The sequence below is a fragment of the Nomascus leucogenys genome, chromosome 10 (genome assembly GCF_006542625.1).
Source record: "Nomascus leucogenys isolate Asia chromosome 10, Asia_NLE_v1, whole genome shotgun sequence".
NCBI lineage: Eukaryota > Metazoa > Chordata > Mammalia > Primates > Hylobatidae > Nomascus > Nomascus leucogenys.
This window is the reverse complement of record NC_044390.1, coordinates 68,739,108-68,754,571: the sequence shown is the minus strand read 5'-3', so window position 1 is coordinate 68,754,571 and position 15,464 is coordinate 68,739,108. Positions and strand designations below refer to the sequence as shown.

Here is a 15,464-nt window from a genome sequence, read left to right as displayed (position 1 = left end):
CAATATTCTCAGTATCGGAGGGCAAATGTGTCCTGTAGCCCCCGGACACAGCAGGGCAATCGCCATAGAGTGTACACACTAGCAATGGTAACTTCAGAGGATTTTCTGGAACTGAAGTCTCTCAAAGCTGAACCTGAAAATAATCATTTATTCACATAGAAGGAATGCGCTAGCTGAGCCCCTGTCCTGGGAGTTCAGGGCCTTACCCGACTGTGCCTCTCAAAGCTTTCCTTCAGCTGAAGGTGCTTCCCAGCTTTGCTGGCCAGGTCCATCCATTTTCCTTTGAACCATTTGATAGTGGGTTTTCTCAGAAGATCTTCAGCCTGGACTTTGGCTATGAAGGTGATATCTTCACCTAGAAGAAGCACAAGGGATTCAGCTTGCTCTTTAGCAAGTGTCATTTGTTTTGCTTTCAACTGGAAGGAGTTGACATGGACTGCACTACAGAATATGGTGTGATTGGTGCCCTTGGAATTGTGCAATGAATTGGTCCTGATTTTTTTATGAATGCTCTAGAGGTCCGTAGGCTGTTCCAGCTCGTTCTGCTTTGGGGATTTATGAAGCAGAAAAAGTAATAGGGAAACCAGTGGAAGTAATTTTTATATATGGATAATTTTACATTTGGATAATTTTTTTATTTCATATATATGGATATACATGGATATGTATGATAGATGTGAAATTTTATTGCATATATGGATATGTATAAAATTTTATTTCATATATCTGGAAATATATGAAATAAAAATGAAAAAATTGAATTTTTTTCACCCTTTTTATTAGGCAAGGTGATGAAAAGCTTGGAATTATAGGAATGTGACTAAATCAAACTGATCTGCTTGAAGTAAACCTGCCAATCTGTTTGTATTGAGTGATTTAGACCCTGAGGACATGACATTGTGGTCTAGCTTCCAGCCCAGCATTTCAGTGTCTTACAGGAGCATAAGGGGAACCAACATGTCTGTTCACATGTGGTGTATTTTGACATTCTAGCCTGGAAAGAAGTAATTCTGGAATACAGTTGGCTATGTACTCATTTGCATAATATTGATAAGTGTCAAAGACTAGTTCAGATCATAATATATCCCTTATAAAGATTTATTTGGTTAAAATTCTTCAACCCTCAGGTCCTCCTCCAGCTCACCATCCCTTCACAGCACTTGGCATTTGTGATGATTTGTTTAATTTTTTGTCTGCTCCTCTCAGACTATAAATTCTGAGTGCTCACATGTTATACTCAGTGCCTAAAACAGGAGGTATATAATCAATATTTTTGAATTTGAATATTTGAAGAGTTGAACCATTTGTCCAATCAGCTGTCTCAGATATTATGACTTATTACCTAGCACATGTGTAGATTTGGAATCATCTTATGGAGTGAGTTATGATAATGTCAGCAGATACTGGCTCAGCATTATGGTGTGTCAGGCACTGTTCAAAATACTTCACAGCTAGGTCCTATTCTTGTCACCATTTTACAGATGGGGAAACTGAGGCATAAAGAAGTTAAACTGTCTTTCCAAGGGCAATACCTAGCAGGAAGCAGAATCAAGATTAGAACCCAAGGTTCCAGGGTCCAGGCACTGGACTCCTATGTGCCGAAGGTTACTGAAATCATAGCTGTCACTCATCTTTTCACGTCGTAAAAAGCAGGATTTAGTATATACATACAATGGAATATTATCCAGCCGTAAAAAGGAATGAAGTTCTAATACATGCAACAATGTGGATGAACTTTGGAAACATTGTGCTAAATGAAAGAAGCCAGACACAAAAGATCCTGCATTGTCCAATTCCATTAATATGAAATATCCAAAATAGGTAAATCCAGAGAGACAAAGCAGATTAATGGTTGCCAGGGCCTGGGAGGAGAGGGCAATGGGGAGTAACTGCTTAATGGAATATAGGGTCTTTTGGGGGTGATGAAAATGTTTTAGAAATAGATAGAAGTAGTGGCTGTACAACATTGCGAACGTACTAATAGCCACTGAATTTTTCACTTTAAAATGGTTAATGTTATAAGCGAATTTCACCTCACTTTTTTTTTTTTTTGAGACAGAGTCTTGCTCTGTTGCCCAAGCTGGAATGCAGTGGCATGATCTCGGTTCACTGCAACCTCCGCCTCATGGGTTCAAGCGATTCTCCTGCCTCCACCTCCTGAGTAGCTGAGATTACAGGTGTCTGCCACCACGCCCAGCTAATTTTTGTATTTTTAGTAGAGACTGGGTTTCACCATGTTGGCCAGGCTGGTCTTGAACTCCTGAGCTCAAATGATCTGCCTGCCTCGGCCTCCCAGAGTGCTGGGATTACAGGCGTGAGGCACCGTGCTCGGCTCAACTTAATTTTTTAAAAAAGGTAGGATTGAATGCTAGGCACTCACCAACTTTCACTGTTCCTCCTTGAGGTTTTTCAACGAACAAGATGGACAGCTGGGAGTTGGCATTCTGCTTGGCTTGTTCCTCCCCAGGAGGTGGTTCGACAAGGGTCCAATCTGATGAGCAGAAAGGAGGAAAAGGATTATTTCAGGGCCAGGTTCTTCTTAGGCAGTCTTACCTGGATTTGTTGTTCTCACCAACGCTGTAGCTTTTCCTTGTCTAATAAACCTAGATAAATACAACATCATTCTTTCTGCCCCCAGCAGCCATCAGTAGAGGGGAACAGATTCCCATTCTTACAGGGGTATCTCTTCCATGATGGGGCAAATGAACATTATGTAATTCCTAGAAATAGCGGAACTTTCCAAGTAAGCTGTTATTCTCTCTTTGTTGATGGCCATAGTTCCTTTGCTTCCCCATATTGCCTGTCCCCTGACAGGTAAACAATGGTGGTAAGTGTATTCAAGCAGTACTCTTGGTGTTTTTCTAGGTGATGGACTATAAGGCCACATCGATACAACTACATTGAAAAAGACTAAAGGGACAGGTCATTTGGAGGGTAAACTCTCTGACAAGGGTCAGAAAGCCAAGCCTGGCCTGGTATTTCTAGATTCCTTGCTTTTGTAAGAGAGTTTTATTAGGGTTGTATAGATGTGGCCATAGTTTAACAAGGAAGTAACAGATCATGACCTGTGGTACAAATGGCAAGGATACTAAGATTGTGCTGCAAGGGGAAAAAACAAAACAAAACAGAGAACTGGAAAGAAAAAAACTGAGGCTTTCCCACAAAGAGAGACAAGCTGGAAATAGAGTTTCTTTTGCATCTTCTCATTTGCACTTTGGTGATTAGTGTTAATCTGCAGTCAATTCCAATTCTAGGATAGTAGAGAGAACTGTAGATATTTCCCCTGTCTCTGAGCCGAATGCAGAGTTCAGGTTCAGCCACATAATAACTGGAAAAAAATGCATAGGTTGCCAACTCTCTGCTTGTTAATATTTCTTGAAAAGAAGGAAAATGCACATTTAATTGTTTTAGTTTTCATGTATCAATCATGCTTGATATTTCTATCTGGAGTAGTAGGCCATCATTTTCGCAATGAAGTTAAACATTTTCACAATTATGTGACAATCATAGTCATATGATTACACATTTTTAAACACCCAAGTTAATGTTAAAATTTTGTTGTTTGTGTTTATGATATTAATAGGAACACATTTAGAACGTGAGGATAAGTGTTTCTCTTGTTTTGTTCACTTCTATACCTGCAGTGCCTATAGGAGTGGCTGGTCCATAAGAGGCCCATAATAGGATCATATTAGGTCCTCAATACAAATTTGTTGAATGAATGAATGAATGAATGACTTCATAGAACAAGAGCTACAGCTGATAGGATGCATTTGAAAGTGTTTTATTATCTGTATGTAAAGTTCTATAAAAATGTGAATTATTATCTAACTTTAGTACATCCCCAAAACGAAGATTGATCTCTGTGTATTTGCTAAATATTAAAAATGATAGAACAAACCTGTGGTATTTGTGGCTAGATCCTTGAATGCGTGTGTATCATGCAAAATTAATTGTTTCTCAATACATTAGTTTTCTTGTAAGAGGAAACGTAATGAAAGATTGCTGTAAAAACTACAATCTGAATAAGACAAGGATTAGAATCAATACAGCTTCAAGAAATGAGCTCATTAGTGATTGTATTAGGACGAGGTCAGGATGCCTTGTCTGGGCTTGTGCTCACCTGAATCTTTTCTCTCCAGGGCCCGACTACCCAAACCTGAAAGGAAAGTGTGATTTGGGTGATGCAGAGGGGTGGAAAGGCAATGAAAATGGAGTGCTGACTTCAACCTTCTTGGATTCCCCTAAACCCTGTCTCCTCTGGTGATAGGAAGGAAAAAACCCTACAAGTTGGCTTGGATGGAAAATCAGTAGAGCTCCAAGTATGAAAGCATCTATAAAAGTGTGTGTCTTATTTTAAAATGATAGAAAAATTAAAAAATCCCAGCTGGGTGTGGTGGTTCATGCCTGTAATCCCAGCACTTTGGGAGGCCGAAGTGGGTGGATCACCTGAGGTCAGGTGTTCGAGACCAGTCTGGCCAACATGGTGAAACCCCGTCTCTACGAAAAATACAAAAATTAGCCCAGCTTGGTGGCACACACCTGTAATCCCAGCTACTCGGGAGGCTGAGGCACGAGAATCACTTGAACCTGGGAGGCACAGGTTGCAGTGAGCCAAGATAGCACCACTGCACTCCAACCTGGGCAATAGAGTGAGACTCAGCCTCAAAAAAGAAAAGAAAAGAAAAGAAAAATTTTAAAATCCAAATATCTAAGTTTAAGGAACAGGGGAAAAGGGTGGATATATAGTGAGAAATGGAAGACAGATATGTTGACCCCTAACATTTATACCCAGGATTTACCAATCTTATTTATTTCTCAAAGAATGCCTCTTTCTAAGAAGTTTCTCATGTAAAACAAAAAATTGTCATTAAAGCCAACATTTCCTTCTTGATGCCAGCACAGGCGAAACCTGTTGCCCCTGCTCTGTGCACTGACTGAGCAAGGAGGCTCACCGCCTTTTCTTTTCCTCTACTGTCAATGAATAATACATTTAAAAGCAGGGAAAAGGGTAGAAATTATCCTAACCTGGAGGCAAGGCACTAGGCGGGGAGACTTCCTCTTCATCTGAAACAAGAAATAGGAGTAAAAAGTCAAGGAGAAAAGGACTTCATCCCAAGTAACCTAGGAAAGGGAAATCTGAAAAAGAAGATGAGAAACCACACAATACACTTTCAACTGCTGAGCAAGCCTTAGAAAACTTGGTACCTGAAAAGTGAAACCTGAGTATTTCAGGCAAAGAAAGAAAAAATAATAAATAAAAAGTTGATAGAGTAGGGTAATCCAAATGGAAGCACAGATTTAAAAATGGGACACTGCAAGTGTTTTATGTGACTGTAGGTTAGGAAAAAATGAATGCTAAAAATCAAACCTTGATGAAATCAATAATGGAAGTGGTTTTCAAGTCCTGATTTTGTAACAAAAGTGAATGGCAGACCTTATTCATATATCACATTCGTTTGGACACAGACAGAAAAGCCTATATGTGTACTATCTGAGAACTCATTTCTACCCAGAAAACTTCATGATTAATTGCTCTTCAGTATTTAAGAAACAAAAGTCAAGATAAATTAATATGAATATAAACTTTATAAGCATTTTTTCCAACATTATATTGGTGTTGGAAAATGCTGTATAATTTCTGAATATTTACCCATATGTATTTGTGAAATTCAAAATATGTCTTTTAGTGTTTATGTGCAGAATATTTCCCTTTTTAAAAACATCTGAACTTCAAAGTTCACATTTTATTTATCTGTTTTGGATAAACAAGTTTATTTGTAAATTTAGTCAGCCTACCTAATCGACCTAAAAACTTCAGTAGAAGGATAAATTTTTTTTTTTTTTTTTTTTTTTTTTGAGATGGAGTTTCACTCTTTTTGCCCAGGCTGGAGTGCAATGGCGCGATCTCGGCTCACCGCAACCTCCGCCTCCTGGGTTCAAGCGATTCTCCTGCCTCAGCCTCCCAAGTAGCTGGGATTACAGGTGCCTGCCACCACGCCCGGCTAATTTTTTTTTTTAATTTTTAGTAGAGACAGGGTTTCACCATGTTGGCTAGGGTGATCTCGATCTCTCGACCTCGTGATCCACCTGCCTCGGCCTCCCAAAGTGCTGGGATTACAGGCGTGAGCCCCCGCGCCCGGCAGAAGGATAAATTTTAAAACCACTTGGAAGACAATCTCTATAAAAGTGATTTTCCCAGGACAGTAACCAGATGCAGCCTAACCCAACACCATCTTAATTGGCAGAGGTTCAGTGGGCTGGAGCTTTGTGCTTTTCATAATACAAATGCTGTAAGAAAAAGAACGTCGTATTGTTTCCTGTTAGCAGGGAGGAAAACTCAACCTAGTTAGGAGACCACCCATAACAAAATGAAAAGCTGCACTAATTAAGAGTATTAGTAACAGATGATGCTGGTGTGAAAAACTTGTGTTTTATTCTAGAGCCCTTATAAATAAAATCTCCCCAGTTAGTGTTTATATTATCAGCCAGAGGGTTATTTATCATGTGGTAGAATGAGGACTTATGCAAGGTATAAATGCACATAGCATTTCACCACTATGAAAACAAGTGCAGCCCAGTTAGAATAAAACCAACTGGACTCTAAATTACACACACCTTAATGATAAGACTCCCCATCACTTGTGAATGTAAAACATTTAATTTAAAAATGTTAACACTCCAATATATAAAACAGCTATTATGAATGCACCTGGTGTATTCTATAGCTGCCAGGTTTATTCTTTTTTTTTAAGGAAACTGTAAGTTACAGTGTGGTTAAGACTTGTATCTTCATCCTTGAAAAAGCCACATTCTATCACAGTGATGTATGGTCAGACTTAACAGCCCTGATTTTTAAACACCTGGATCAAGTCATAACCAGTTTCATTGCAAAGGACCCTGTACACATATATCAATTCTAGTACCTTACTAGTTACCCAGCAAGTCACTAATGTACAGAAACATTCATCATGAGAAGCAAGAAATACTACCCATCCCTTCTGCATTTTAGCAACTTGTTACTCCTGAGCAACAGTGCTCACATCACTGAGGTCTGTGAACAAAGTTCACATTTTACATCCTTAAGGAGCATTTGGTGTTATCTGAACCTCTGCTCTACTCTTCCCAAAGCATAAACTAGTGTTTTTATGAATAATAAAATCTTTGTACTTAAAATACTAGAATATTTGTGAATTTACAGCCTGGGCAACATAACAAGACTCTCTCTGTTAAAAAAAAAGAATTAATTAGCCAGGCTTGCATATTATTTGCACACTGAGAGCTTGGTAGTGTATGCCTGTAGTCTCAACCACTTGGGAGGCTGAGGCTAGAGAGTTACTTGAGTTCAGGAATTGGAGGCTGTACTGAGCCATGATCACGCCACTGTACTCTAGCCTGGATGACACAGCAAGACCCTGACTCTAAAAGCAAAAACAAAAGCAAACTAGAATAATTGTGGATTTCAAAATGTAAACGTATATGACTGTATAAAACAGGATACAGGAAATACATGCACAGGAATGTTAATTAAAAAGTGCTTTAAAAAATTCCTGACAAAAAGACATAAAATAGTATGTTTTTATATCATCTATTAGAATATTTACTACGAGTATTACCTGCTGGCCTGAAATTTCTTTTCCCAAACTGTCAAACAGGGATATGTGTTATTACTTTTTAATAAAATTACTAATATAGTTATCATATATTAATATCATATATTAATATCATTACTTCAGAATCCAAGAGGTGAATCACTGGGTCATGTGGGATTTGAGATTCTTAACAGGAAGCTCTCTGTGGTCAAAGAAGCTTGAAAAATGCTAGGCTGGAATTAAATGCTTGTATTTTATTGTTTTGTGTTTGTGTGTTTACTGCAGGATATCTCAAAGCTCTCAGTGTGCAAATAATGTGTACTGGAAGTGGGGGCGACAAGAAATGATATGGTCGTTATTACCTCCCAAACTTAGTTCATTTTGAATGTTTTCTCCTGAACGAATATGCATGCATTCACATTCCACAAAATTGTGCATTTGCCCGATGTAGGTATTTCTGAGCTATTAGGAGAATTCTGTGTTTCAGAAGACTGTGAAGTAATTAAAATTTTACATTTTCAAAACCAAAATAACTTGTAATTTTCCCATAATATTACTTGCCATAGATTTAATTCAGTATTTAGTACTTTATTCTTGTCACCTATTCAAAGGTTTTTATTTACTGAAATAGATAAGATTGTTGATTTAAAGTCCTGTAAAAATTAACAGAAATGAAGTTAAAATTCAATCAAATCCTAGAAAGGAGCTTTCTTTATTAAATGTAAACTAGAAGCTTGAACCATTTTGATTCAAGTGAACACTTTATAAAGGTTTTGTGGTGGTTTACTTTTTGTTTGTGCACAGAGCATAATGAAACATTGAGTTAATTATCTAGAACACAAAATGAGAATTCACTTACGTTCATGAAACTAAAATGAAGAAAAATAATCTTGTCTTTAAAAAATTGATTGATACATAATAATATTTGCACATATTTATGGGGTACATGTGATGGTTTGTTACATGCATAGAATATGTAATGATGGCAGTCTGCGTTTTTTTTGTTTGTTTTTTGAGACAGAGTCTCCCTCTATCGCCCAGGCTGAAGTGCAGTGGCACAATCTCGGCTGACTGCAACCTCTACCTCCCACGCTTAAGCAATTCTGGTGCCTCAACCTTCTGAGTAGCTGAGACTACAGACGTCTGCCACCACACCCAGCTAATTTTTATATTTTTAGGAGAGACAGGGTTTCACCATATTGGCCAGGCTGGTCTTGAACTCCTGGGCTCAGGCAATCCTCCCACCTTGGCCTCCCAAAGTGCTGGGATTACAGGCATGAGGAGGCACAGCACCCGGCTGGCAATCTGTTTTTTAAGCAAAAATTTGATAGGTGAGTAGTTTCAAAGTCTACTAAATGTTAAGACTATTTGGAGGACATGCACAGTTGTTTTGGACTATGAAGGAATACATATTAACGGAGCGCTTCAGAGTATCATGAAATAGTCTTCGTCTAGATCACCCAACAGTAATGTCAAATAGCAATTACTTCTCAATTGGCAATCTTGGATTCATTGCACATAAATTTTCAAATTTATGAAAGTGCTAGAAAACATAATCAACATGAGCAAAGTTTACTGTTTCCTTTCTTTAATTTTTATTTATTAATTAATTTTTTTTTAGACAGAGTCTTGCTCTGTCGCCCAGGCTGGAGTGCAGTGGCACCATCTCAGCTCACTGCAACCTCCGCCTCCCAGGTTCAAGCAATTCTCCTGCCTCAGTCTCCTGAGTAGCTGGAAATACAGGTGCTTGTCACCACGCCTGGCTAATTTTTGTATTTTTAGTAGAGATGGGGTTTCACCATGTTGTCCAGGCTGGTCTCAAACTCCTGAGCTCAAGTGATCCTCCTGCCTCAGCCTCCCAAAGTGCTGGGATTACAGGCATGAGCCACCTCACCCAGCCAGTTTCCTTTCTTTTAAAAGTTGCTTCAGTCCTGGCACTTTTTTTTAGATTGGGAATTGTAGTTAAGATATTGGGATTCTGACCTTAAATTCTCAAAAAATTGCCTGGTTTGATTTGGTTGAGTTCGATGAGACTGAAATGTTTAATGGTTCTTATTTTTCATAGAAACCAGGTTCTATTGCTAGGAGGTAGATTGAATATTCAAATCTTTCTGGTTGTGTCCAGTTCAACAATATATATATGAATGACGTAGCATCTTACAACATTTTCAAACAAAACAAAAAATATATGTAAGTCATATTTCATTTTTTTCTATCTAAAAGTGGTGATGATGAATACATAAACATCAGATTTTAGCTTGTTGGAATATGACATACAGGGAAACCACACACTCAGCGTAGCAGGCCTATCTTTCCCCTAGCTACATAGAAGGGCAGTTTACTAAAGCAGAATTTTATTCATCTGTAAGTCATGGGAAAATAGCATTTGTAAGGCCGTAAAAATGATTCTTTAAACAACTGAAGTTCCCAGAGAAGAACCTCTAGAAAGTAGGGAAAGAACCCAGTCTTATATTACAAGCCTGGGATTTTAGGGGAGTACACATAAATGCTTCGTAATATGAGTGAGAGACTTGTAACTGAAGAAAAAGCTCCAGAGATAGCAGAACGTGTACATTCTTATAATTATCCAAACTCTCTTGGGCCTAAAATAACTCCTACCTATGGTTGATTTTAAATTGCCTTTTAAAATTAATTTAGCAATATAAACTTGAGATAATTGTTGAGATTTAAGAATAAAGACCAAAAGCTTATAAAATTAAAATATATGTGACTTGTAAACAAACAGTGAAATACTGATACAATACCTTGTTTAATTGAGACAAATTCATGAATTCCTCAAGCAGAGTAATCAGTTGTAGTACATACTGGTGTTTGTGACCAACATAACGACAGCAATAAAATATGGGAGACAATAACAATAGCTAACATTAATTCACCATGTTTTGAGGCATTCGGTTAATTTATTGCATTTCTTAATGAGATGATACATGCCTTCACACTTTGATGCTTATAAAACCATGATTTATCCTACAATAAATACGTACATTTAATGAATTTTTTCTTCCCAAAATCTATTAAGTCAATCTTGCCTAACAGTGGCTGTGTCTTTGAATTGAAAAGTGTGGTGACATTAATTTTTAACAAAGTTCATTACAAAGAAGTAATGTAATTAGAATACATAGATCAAGCATGGAGAAATTTTAGTAGATGGTTGATTGACACCTAAAGGTAAATTGTACAAAAATATTTTAGTATGCTGGTAAAAAGCGCCAGGGTAACGTTATTGCAGATGTAAAAGAATCTAAATTTTTTTAAAAATCGTTTTTTAAAATTTAAAACAAAATCACATAATTCAGGAGAAAGTGTGTTGGAACTTCTGCTGATTCACTTCCTCATCTGCCAGTCACATTCATGAAAAAGAAAGACTTCATCTCAGGTTATGTGAGATATTTAATACACACAGGGTTCATTCACGATAGTTTATGTGGCGAATGCCTGGGAAAAGAAAATAAGTTTTTATTTCCCTTTTAGTGATTACCAAAAGCAGTAATAAAAAAAGGAAGTAACTTTGCCAATTGAAAAGATATAGACTCTAAGCTAATAAGATGTAAAAATAAAATATCAGCACTTAGGCATGGAAATGAGTACTGGTCTTCAAAGCGGTCTCTGATTCTAATGCTGCCGTCACTTTTTGGACCAGCCACAGCACCATTTTTGGAGCTTTCCACAGGGCCAGCTGTTGAGGCACAGCAGAAACCTACTCCAATTACCCTATGTTCAGACATAGGATGTTGGATCTTAGTTGACAAAAAAAAAAGTATGATCTCACTTGATCACCCACATTATTGTCTACACATGGCCCTCTGTGACTCTTGTCTGCTTCCAAAACTGAAATCCACCTTCCTCTGTTGGTGGTTGTTCTTCCCCATAAAGTGTAACTTGGCTCCAGGAGGGCAGGACCCAGTGCCCAGATCTGTGCCTGGCATGTAGCCAACACTCAGCAAATCTTGCTGAATAAATATGTGCTAGAATAAAAGGTGGATCTTTGGCCCCACTGAGCATACAGAAAAGAATCTATACTTAGTGTTCCACCAATTTGCTACCTATAATTATTATGAAAGAATTCTAAGCCAGGACAGCGTTATTTTTATAAGGGCATTGCCTCCTGGTATAATTCCTCTGAAGGAGATTTGCACATCTAATTTCTGCTATTGCTGTTTGGCTAAACACATTTCTTTATTGTAATCTCTCTTGTTTCAATTCCAGAAGACTTTGCCCAGGTCCCAGGACAAAGTGGTCAGTATTAAGGAACAGGATAGCTGGATGGATAGCCAGATGCAAACAAGCAAGCAAGCAAACAATCATAAAACCCCGTGCTGGGAAATCGGCTGCTTTCCAGACAGAGACTTTTAGCAAATATGAAAAAGTTGGCAAATCTAATCACAATACTACTTCTAAGATTAATATTAGAATCTACTCTCTGTGGCTTCAAAAAGCATTTTCAGAACATTTCTGAGCTGTTGCAGAATGATTCAATCAATCTGGGAACGATGTTAAGGCTGCATTGCGATGAATAATATTCTTAATAGTGACAGATTTGGAGCAATTAATCGAATATATGTCAACCAATTAAATAGAATACCAGTTAAAGTGCTGAAAATGTACCAAAATCCAGGCAAGACCATTTTCAGTAGCTTTAGGCAAGTTGGTCTTACGGTGGAAATCATCCATCTGTTCTGCAGCAATGCCTCATTCTAACCCTCAGTGACTAAGAACATACATAGGATGTTCATCCTCCTACCCAGCACACATGTTGAATGGAAATAAAAATCTGTCCAGATTACCATTAAGTGGTCAGCAGCTAAGCCAGCATGGAAATTCAACTGCTCATTCATTTTGCAAGTATTTATCTGACGATTGCTATGTGCAGCTCTCTGCCAGATGCTGGAAGGAATAAGATGAGGGGTCAATGTCAAAAAGCTTACAGCCTGTTAGGAAAAGGAGTCAACCATTAATGCATGATTATGTGGAGACAAGAATGATTGAATGACGGAGGCAATAGGTCCAAGAGAAATCAGGAGAAAGAAGGGGAGATAAAAGTGGGCCAGGATGGTCAGGAGAAAGCTGTTCAAAGAAGTGAAAGCTGAGTTGGATGGTTAAAAAAAAAAAAAATAGACTGACAATTGGAGGAGGGAGGGAGAGCAGGAGAGTTCTAGCTCATGCTGGAGAAAAGGTAGGTTGCACCCATCAATCCTGTTTATGCCCCTGCAGGGCTCCTTTCTCAACTGGGGATATACAAGTAGCAGTAATTATTGTGTCTACTTTTTGCTTAGGTATTTTCTCTGTCCTTGATGAAAGTGGGTAATAGTTGAAGAGGACTGTGTTATTTATAATAAACTTCCATCCACTTACCTTCTTTATTTAGGGATGTCACGTTCTATCCTAAATTGATTTGCTTCCTAGGCATGTAAGGCAAATACATATATATACATGTATTTGCCATTATATAACATATGTACACACACACACACACACGGCAGTTTTTGTACCTGGGCGTGCAACTGCATGTGGTCATGGTTTTGCTTATCTTCTGCAAATGTCAGAAAAATGCTACTAATTTCAAAATACCCTAGTCATCTAGCCTTGCTCTTTCATCATGCTGTATTCTCCATAAATAAAAGAGTTTTTGTTGGTTGACTTTAAGGAGAGACATTTTCTCATTTAAGCATACAAGTATAATATGGTGACTTTTCAAATTAAGGGTCAGGCACAGGCTTTGTTTAAACTTTGACAGGTTGCCCTCTGGGATTACATCATCTGCTCTGTTGGTTGAGCCTTGCAGCCTGGCCCAAACACCTTTCCAAATTTGGAAACAGAGGTGTATGCCCATTGGCCTTGTAGAGAATAATGTTACAATAATTTTAGCCGGAATGTCCAAACCTCCTTGAAACCATCCCATGGAAGGAGTTCTAGGAGTTTGCACTGTCTGCATTCCATAAGCAAATAACCTTCAAACTGTGGCCCATGTGGCCAGGATTAGTATTCATGTTACTCTCCATGGGAGCCACTGAAGGTCAAGGACAAAGTGAGTCTACTAACATTATGCATTCATTATGAGAGCATAAGTTCAAGTTAGCTGAAGAAAAGTAATCCAATGTACTGAAAGAAAGAAAAAAGTATTTTACTAATGTATAGGAGACAAGAATATCATAGAAATTAGATAATGAATATGACACATCAAGAACAAAGAGATACTTAACGTGTTTTGAGCAGTGTCCAGGAAAAAGAGAAACTTCTTGTTGCAGTCAGGAAGTAATTATTCCAATATTTAAACTTTTTGATTCATTATGCAAGTAAAAGGTTCACTTTTAAAAATGACAATACAAACATATACAGCAAAATTGTCTAATCCACCTTCATGAAAGTTCCCTCTATGAAAGACTAATGCTCCTTAGCTTAAGACAGATGGTCAGTAATGATAATCATTTCCTCCATGGTGAGATAAAGGAATTAGCATTTCATGGAGTAACAGAAGTACATGATTAAGATTATTTTCTAAAACAAGACTATCTCCATATAAAGTAAAAATAGGATAATATTACAGGAATAGTTTCCAGTTCAAGAAGGAGCAACATGTTTGCTTAATGTTATATTGTGAATCTGTAGAAATCATTATATAAATCTACATGAATACATAGTCAGTGTTAAAAAGTGAGATGCTATAGCCTTCAAAATTACTAGTGAAACCTGGAACAGTTCACACAATAACATGAAAACATTTAATTAAAAAAAAAACTGGGTAATTCAGATAATTTTCCCAATTGATATAATCCTGAGAAGACCAAACACCTCTCTTTCTTAGCATGCATGTTGAAACTTGGAAACTACCAATTAATTTGCTGGCATCTCAACAAGTACTTGTGATATTTTTATCATTGTTGTTTTCCTTTTAGAAATAGATGTAATGGGAACTTAGCAACGCACCATTTGTCATTATACTGATTGGGTCTTGCAGATAAGATGCAAAGGCAGAACTCTAAACCACATTGATCAAAGATAATGCAGAGAAATTCTATGGGGCCACCATGACAATCATTACTGACCTCTTTCTGCTTCTAATTTTGTTGACTTCAGCCTCACTCTCCCTCCCTCCAACTCACCTTTTGCTGGTGTAGTTCCGGCCTCCTTCCCTTTACTTGGTTCTGTGTAGAAAGTACAAGCATATTTTTTAAAGTGTCTTAAAGCATTTTATTGTGTGATGAGCAACGGGGTGGAGAGGGGGAGGGAAGAAATAAATGACAGCAGAACAGGTCATAAATGATACTGAATACTCGTGCTGTACATGAATTATGGATTTAGAAATTATAATTTAGAGCCACACTAAACTTTTAGTGAAAAGCAATTAATCTGATCATTTTTGGAAAAGTACACATCAGAACACTCAATACAGATTTTGTTAAAATGCACTCAACTATACTTGGATCATGTTATATAACATGCTGGAGTGGAATTAGGCAAAAAAAATGTGAGCCACTTTATTTTAGACCTCAACAGGGACTGACTTTTTAAAGAAAAGTCAGTTTGCCCCATGTAATGATTCCAAGAGTTTGGACTTCTAGATTTTATAGTAAAGTACAAAATATGTAATTGTGTGCAGTGTATGTTGTTTCAAAGAAAATGTTTCAGTGTCCATGTGAATCTTCTGGATTGGGTTTAGTGGCAATAAATGCAAAACAAGAGCAGTAACATCAGATTCTATCAGTTGAGACCATCTAGTTTGCATTTCTCTGTGTTTGGAATCATGTTAGTTTAGACCTGCAAATGGTATCTGACTTATGGTATCGGTAAGAAAAGAATTGTTTCAAGAATGCATTCTCTTTTTTCGGACTGATGAATGGAGAGTCAAATCTC

The 15,464-nt window shown here is 37.6% G+C and overlaps 1 protein-coding gene across 9 annotated transcripts in view; it reads right to left on the bottom strand.

Annotated features, from left to right (window-relative positions):
* MYBPC1 (myosin binding protein C, slow type) overlaps positions 1-15,464 on the bottom strand; it is a 109,341-nt gene that overhangs the window by 72,306 nt on the left and 21,571 nt on the right. For 8 of the 9 annotated variants that reach the window (XM_003269916.4, XM_003269919.4, XM_003269918.4 and 5 more), the window contains exons 3-5: positions 14,714-14,755; positions 2,381-2,491; positions 207-355 (exon numbers count right to left, since the gene is read on the bottom strand). In XM_003269916.4, coding sequence (XP_003269964.2) covers positions 207-355; positions 2,381-2,491; positions 14,714-14,755 — 302 coding nt within the window. Of the gene's footprint in view, positions 1-206; positions 356-2,380; positions 2,492-10,357; positions 10,418-14,713; positions 14,756-15,464 lie in introns of those variants that run through there. The other variant, XM_030821270.1, reaches the window with a different exon arrangement.